Here is a 7,460-nt window from a genome sequence, read left to right as displayed (position 1 = left end):
TGTGTGTGTGTATGTGTGAGTGTGCCTGTGTGTGTGTGTCTGTGTGTTTATGTGTGTGCGTGCATATGCGTGTGTGTGTATCTATGTGTGTGTGTGTGAGAGAGTGTGTGTCTGTGTTTGTGTGTCTGTGTTTGTGTGTGTGTGTATGAGAGTGTGTGAATGTGTGTGTGTGTATGCGCGTGTGTGAGTGAGTGTGTGTGTTGGTGTGCGTGTGTGTGCATGTATGTGTGTGTGAGTGTGTGCGCGCGTGTGTGGGTGCATGCGTGCGTGAGTAAGTGTGTGTGTGTGTGTGAGTGTGTGTCTGTGTTTGTGTGTGTGTGTGTATGTGTGAGTGTGCCTGTGTGTGTATGTGAATGTGTGTCTGTATGTGTGTGAGTGGGTGCGTGCGTGTGTGCGTGTGTGTGTGCATGTGTGTGAGTGAGTGTGTGTGTGTATGTGAGTGAGTGTGTATGTGTGCATATGTGTGTGTATGTGTGCGTGTGTGTGCATGTGTGTGTGCGTGCGTGTGTGAGTGAGTGTGCGTGTGTGTGTGTGTGTGTGTGCGCGCGCGCACGTGCAAGTGTGTGTTTTCAGGTTAATTCTGCTCAGAGACAGTTTTTTATTGGTTTTTCAATCAACTACTTTTATGGGGTCAGGAGAGCTCAGCACATTATCAATTTAGTGATTGGGTCCTGGGCAGGTGTCCATATCCTATGAGCATGCCCATTAAACAAACGCTTCTAGCCTGCAAACAGAAAGTAGCTAAATCTCTTTCTCTCCCTCCTTTATAGAAAGTGACAGAAAATCTCCTGGTAGCTGTTCTTACTCACGCTTTTCCTGTAAACTGCTCTCTGCAAATTTCCTCATTGAAAGGAAAGAAGAATTTCAAAAGATATCTTCAGAGAGGCATCGAAAGGGTGAATCGTCAACAAATTAATGACACTCAGAATTGACGTGTCCACAACTTTGTCATTAGCAAAGAATTGGATGGAATCGAAAGGAAACAACTCTTCGCCATCTGTAATTGGACTGGTGCCAAAACTGTGCTTCTCTGACTTGTTCCTTGCGCACCCATAATGCTTATGATTCAACTCTTTATGTTCGTGTTTGTATATTGCAGGAATTTTAAGAAAGGGGTAGAGTTTAAGTAAAAGAGATATAAATTAGCAAATCATTTGCCTTTTTTTAACCATCTGTTAAAAACAGTTTGATACAATGAATTAGAGATAGTAGGAACTGCAGATGGTGGAGAATCCGAGACAAGAAGGTGTAGAGCTGGATGAACACAGCAGGCCAAGCAGCATCATAGGAGCAGAAAGGCTAACGTTTCGGGCCTAGACCCTTCATCAGAAGGGTCTAGGCCCGAAACGTTAGCCTTTCTGCTCCATGATACAATGAATTGTTATTTTCTTGTTAATGGAAAGCATGTGCATAATTCTTCAAACCTGATTCAGTCGAATTGGTAAAATTGTTCAATTTTGATCAAAATGTTCACATTCATTGATAGATTTACTGCACGTGACCCCCAGTGAGTTGTAGGAAACTTCTACAAACCTGAAATGAAATCTGAAAATAAGTCTGTACATAGGAATATAGAGCAGGAAGAGGCCATTCAGCCCCTTGAGTCTTTTTAACATAAAGGGAAAGGGCAGGCAATTCATGTTTTGTTTCATTTAAAAGGTTAAAGCATTGCCAAGTGATAAAACCACTGAAAATGAGAAATCAAAAAAGAAATACCACAAATGCTGGAGATACGAGGCACAAACGGAAAATGGTAGCTTCAATTGGAAACGATAGTTCTGTATCTCTCTATGCCAACTTTTGAATATCTTCTATAAGAAGATATTCAAACTTATTCTATAAGAATAACTTATGAATATCCCCAACCTTTTAAAGTCTTAGATTCTCCTGCAATACTTACTTTTTTAAAGAGGTTAGAACATCATCTGTTGAAGGAAGTGACAGCAAATGTTACTATCACTTTACAGTATGGCCGTCTGATATGAAAAAACACTGGGATCATTCGCGCATTATCAACTCGAGGATTAATATGGATTTAATACATAAATTACGTTTAAAAACTGACAGCTTTTTGCGAGATGGACTACAGACATAGTTGCTTTGGAGTTTGTGTACAAACAGGCAGTGTAGCCATAAACTAACAGGGTATCTCAAGCATGCCCACACACACCTTCACATCCTCACTATGATTCACTGTGCTGCAATGTTGTATCACCTTGGGACTTTACAGGCAATCAAACCTCTCACTAATGGTTCCTGAGAATGGTCCTATCGGAACCGAATCTATTCCTCTCTCTGCAGATGCTACCAGACCCGCTGAGTTCCTCGAGCACTGCCTGCTTTCATTTCTCTTACTAACAGTGTCCATTCTTTACAAATTGTCTGAAGACACAACGCCTTTAGCGTTTCGACTTCCTTTTGTGTTTCTCTGCCACCTCGCTCACGGAGTCGTCCTCCTCATCGCTGGGAGTGGCTGGTCGCCTGATGACTTTCTTTTCCACCTTGTACTTCTGCTCGCCAACCTTGGGCTCCCCCTTCACCAGGTACTCCCCGTTCTGATAGCTGATGGTGACTATTGTTTTGGGATACGTGCCATAGACTCTGCGCAGCTCATCCTGGACAAAGTCGGGCAATTCCCTGACTGGTCCGAAAACACGCTCCATCTTACCCCAGTGCAGCTCCCCCTTCAGGATGGAGCCATCAGGCCAATTGGCTGAGCTGAGCGGGTGCTGATGTGGATAATACTCATTGTATGGATAGTATGATGGGTACATGTATGTTGCCAGGTTGGCAGGAGGCATGTACCAGTATGGATAGAAGTAGGGAGCCCCATAGAAATGGTGATACTCTATATGTTTCCCTGCTCCTTCCTGGAGGTTGTCCATGTCCATCATGACTATGGTAAATGGCCGACTGTAAAAGTTGTGCATCCGAATAGGGGGCAACAGCAGGGCCTCAGGGGAGCTCACAAATCTCCTGGGTATAAAGGGTCCAAACAGGCCAGCGGTAGCGTACATGATGTGACAGAGTCTCTGCCACCGTCCCAGCTCACTGCTCCAAATGTCAAGCTGTTCTGCTACCTCCGTGCTGTTGGGATTCCTTCTATCCCAGCATTCCGTGGAGCTGTGAAGGAAAGAAAACACGGAGTTTTATTCCCCTTCCCTCCACCTTCTTCAACCGACTTTCATTAATCTAGCAGCCTCAGTGCAAAAAAATGAACAAAATTGCTTCACAGGAGAGTACAAGGCCAGGAACAAGATTGAAGGGTGTCAGATGACGCAAAAACCCTGGTCAAAGAGGGAGGTTCTAGGGACTGTCTTAAAGGGTGAGAGTGAGGTTGAGAGGGGGAGAGAGGCATGGAAGGAATTTCAGACATCAAGGCCAAGGTAACTCAAGGCACTAATGATGGAGCAATGAACACTGGGGACAGACCAAGAGGCCAGAATCAGAGGGGTGCAGAGACCCTGAGAGGGTATGGGGCTGGGGGAAGGTATGGGGCTGAGGGAAGTTACTCAGATGGGGAGGTTCGGGGCCACAGAGGGATTTGAAAGCCAGGAAGAGGCTTCTATAAATCAAGACTTTGCCTGACCGGGACTCAATGCAGACCTTTTAGCACTGAGATGAGCAGAAATGTCTTCACCTAAAGAATGGAGAACCTGTGGAATTCTCTGCCACACAAAGCAGTTGGGTCAAAACATTGAACGTTCTCAAGAAGGAGTTAAATATAGTTCTTAGGGATCAAAGGATATGGAGAGAAAGGGGGAAACAGGGACTGAGTTTGATGCTATTATTGAATGGCAGAGCAGTCTTGAAGGGCTGAATGGCCAACTCCTGCTCCTATTTTCTATGTTTCTATGATTCAGGGAAGACAGGGGTAATATGTGAACAGGGCTTGCTCGAAATTAAGACATATCCAGCAGAGTTTTGGGTGAGCTCAGGCTTATAATATTTGCCTGAATATCAGTTTAATGCATGTAGCCACGCATTGACCTTGCTGCAATAAAACAGCAGGCACAGAGATTCATTACAAATGGACAAGAAGCAATCTTACACCCAATTTTGTTAGAACAGTTTGTGGTACTCACAAGGATCTCTCGGAGGCTGAAATTATTACATTGATGTGCAAGAAACAGAAGTAATAGTCTTTGATATTAGTATCACTCCCATAGTCAAAACAAATGTGGGTTCGTGCCCTACTGCAGGACATATCCAAAACAGATTTTTGATAGATAAAGTTATCAAGGGTTATGAGGGGGGAATACAGAAAAATGGAGTTGAAAATACAATCAGATCAGTCATAATGTTATACAATGGCAGAATGGATTCAAAGGGCCGAATGGCCTCCTCCTGCTCCTGAATTCCTATAATCTGGGCTGGAACAACAATGCAGTGCTGAAAGAGCCTTGCCCTGCCTTTCGGATGAAACATTAAGTTGAGACCCCTGAAGCTTTCCAGGCCTGTGGTGACTTCCATCTGGAAGGACAAGGACAGCAGATACATGGGAACACCACCCCCTACAAGTTCCCCTCCGAGCCACTCTCCGCCCTGACTCGGAAATACATCGCTGTTCCTTTGCTGTCGCTGGCTCAAATTCTTGCCTCCTTCCCAAGCAACACTGTGAATGTACCCACAGCACAAGGACTACAAAAAGGTAACTTCTCATTGGGCAGTTAGCGATGGTTAATAATTACTGGCCTTGCCAAGAATGAATTAAAGAAAGGGAAGAAGGCAGTTCTTTGCATTTATATAGGACATTCGACAACCGCAAGACATCTCTGAAGAACCCCATGGTGAAGTGGTTACAGTTGAAATGTAGTCACGACAGTAAAGTGTGAAACACTGCAGCCAACATCTGCAGGTGCAAACTCCCAGCCAGTGACACTCACATCCCGCGAATGAATTAAACAAAGACCGGGCGAGGACAAATTTCTTTCCTGAGAGGCAACTCATTAGACTTTGACAATAATCAACACATAATCATTGTTATGATGATAGCTTCATACAAAACTACTCAGGCTACCTTCTAATTTCAGAATTTTTTCCGCTGCTTTGGGATTTAAGATGTGGAGACTAAGACATATGCTAAACATTTGATGTATCAACTGGGGAAAGGATATTTGAAATAGCGAAAGGACTAAGAATTCTAAAAAGTGACATCCAGAAGAGAGAAAGCCAATGTTGCTGTCATTTGATCAGAGCGAATACAATGACAACAGGCTACTAATGAGAGGAACTAGGAGTAGCATTTGAGGTTTGAACTCATGCCTTTAACCTGAGCCACCAGAATGCTAGTCCAGTGATATCACCACTACACCAGTCTCTTCCTGATGGGCCCTAGCTTGCATTGTATAGAGGTGCTTGCCTGACTCTGCGTACATAAAGAACATCAGAACTAAGAGCAGGAGTAGGCCAGTCAACACCTCGAGCCTGCTCCGCCATTCAATATAATCATTGTCGATCTCTCATATCAGAGTCAGGGTCATTCAGCATGGAAGCAGACCCTACGATCCAACCAGTCCATGCTAAACATAATCCCAAACTAAACTAATCCTGCCTGCCTGCTCCTGGCCCATATCCCTCCAAACTTTTCCTATTCATGTATTTATCCAAATGTCTTTCAAAAGTTGCAATTGTGCCCACATCCACCATTTCTTCCACAAGTCCATTCCACACGCGAACCACTCTCTGAGTAAAAAATTTGCCCCTCGTGTCCTTTTTAAACATCACTCTAATTTCCTACTCTTTCACGCATTCCTAATTAAAAATCTGTCTATCACCTAAATTTATTCAATGTGCTAGCATCCACCGCACTCTGGGGAAGTGAATTCCATAGATTCATGATCCTTTGAGAGAAGCAATTCCTCCTCATCTCGGTTTTAAATCAGCTACCCCTTATCCTAAAGCTATGACCTCTCATTCTAGCTTGCCCCACATGAGGAGATGTTCTCTCTACGTCTACTTTGTCAAACCCCCTTTAGTATCTTATAGACCTCAATTAGATCTAATCTCAGTCTTCTAAGCTCCAGAGAGTATTGGCCTAACCTGCTCAAACTCTCTTCATGAAACGAACGCCTCATTTCTGTGTATCAATGTAGTGAATTTCCTCTGAACTGCCTCCATTGCAACTTCCTCAAGTTAGGGGACCAGAACTATACACAGTACTCTAGGTGTGTTCTCACTAATGCCTTGTACAGCTGCAGTAACACTTCCGTACTTTTATACTGTATTCTTCCAGCGATAAATGCCAAACAGGATTAAAGAGGGACCTGGATAATTATAGCGTACGACTACTAGAGATTTCTCCCATGCCTTGTGAAAATGTGAATTACCAGAGGCATACATGCAACAGTGATTCCGAACAATCACACCCTCTTCAAACAATGACTTACCTGGATGCACTTCAGAGGGCAAAGTTACCTGAGCACAAAATTCCAAGTGATTGATGGGGGTTGGCAGGGTCAGGGTTTCACTGAAGTTTATCTACAGAATAAAATATGAGAAGGTGAGTCTGGATGGCTTGAAACTCTACGGCTTTTTTTAAATGCAGTTTTTACTTTAAAAATAAAAACGAACTGAAATCATTAATATGAAGAATCCTTTGATATTTCTGAAGGTGAAAAAGAAAGCAGCCAAATAACACAGGAATGTTAATAACTGACAGTTCATTTTGATATCTTGATAGACTTTTTTTTGGATGCGGTTACCCTGGACCTGACCGTGTTCAGCTCGGAGAAACACTGCCCACATTTTAGGGATTTGAAATGAAAGTTTTCTAAAGTTAGAATCGAGAGGAATAAAAGGTATTATTCGGGAAACGGGTATTTGAGAGATAGAGGGTGTAGAAAGGAGCTGCTTACCTGGGAGCCCACAGTGGCTGAGGGCTAGTTGGTTGTAATATGCAGCCTCTGATCTTGTCAATGCAGTGGTCTGCTCTGGGCTCACTCTCCCTCTTACACCCACACTCTACACGAAACACTGTGGGCCAACAGAGACTGCTACATCCGCTGAGGTAACCAGGCGGGGCCAAAGGAAAACAAGGCAGGAAAGTGGATACAAGGGGAGGAGAAAGAGCTGGAGGAATTAAAAAGGGAAGGGAAGAAACAGTGTGTTAAGAGGGATAAGCGAAAGAAGGTAAGGAATTGAAGGAGGGATTCGAGTGAGGGAGTCACTATTTCTGCCTTGGATATAATTTAGATTACTGCCTGTGACCTGGTTCCAACTCGCACCAAATCCTGTTCTTCCATCATCGGTGGTCCCTCATAGACAAGGATGCCTCTCTTCCACTCTCAGGGTGAGCCTGTAGGTGGCTGTACAGACCGATGGGGCTACCGCAGGCGCTGTTATACTTTGGGCAGGTGGTGGTCCCGGGAACGGGTGGGTGTGGCATTGGTGCGGCAGCGCACTCCTTTCGCTGTTTGGCTTCTGCTTTTTCCCAACAGCGAGTCTCGAAGTGCTTGATG

At 44.2% G+C, this 7,460-nt stretch overlaps 1 protein-coding gene across 2 annotated transcripts; it reads right to left on the bottom strand.

Moving 5' to 3' along the window:
- Window positions 1-2,035: 2,035 nt before the first annotated feature.
- LOC125482246 lies at window positions 2,036-6,974 on the bottom strand. 2 transcript variants are annotated; one of them, XM_048594280.1, is made up of 3 exons: window positions 6,858-6,974; window positions 6,390-6,480; window positions 2,036-3,123 (listed from the first exon to the last, which is right to left on the bottom strand). In XM_048594280.1, the coding sequence occupies exon 3, from the start codon at window positions 3,015-3,017 to the stop codon at window positions 2,400-2,402; it is 618 nt and encodes a 205-aa protein (XP_048450237.1). In that variant the 5' UTR covers window positions 3,018-3,123; window positions 6,390-6,480; window positions 6,858-6,974; the 3' UTR covers window positions 2,036-2,399. The 2 variants fall into 2 exon arrangements, with proteins under 2 accessions (XP_048450237.1, XP_048450238.1); XM_048594281.1 differs by having other exon boundaries at window positions 6,418-6,480.
- Between the last annotated feature and the right edge of the window lie 486 nt (window positions 6,975-7,460).

Source organism: Rhincodon typus, unplaced genomic scaffold (genome assembly GCF_021869965.1).
Source record: "Rhincodon typus isolate 14 unplaced genomic scaffold, sRhiTyp1.1 hic_rhity00007620, whole genome shotgun sequence".
Taxonomy (NCBI): Eukaryota; Metazoa; Chordata; class Chondrichthyes; order Orectolobiformes; family Rhincodontidae; genus Rhincodon; species Rhincodon typus.
Note: the sequence above shows the minus strand (reverse complement) of the source record. Positions and strands in the feature narration are given on the sequence as shown.

Bases quoted from the DNA above. Each gene is read 5' to 3' on its own strand.
- LOC125482246 (XM_048594280.1), bottom strand. From the start codon at position 3,017: ATGTACGCTACCGCTGGCCTGTTTGGACCCTTTATACCCAGGAGATTT.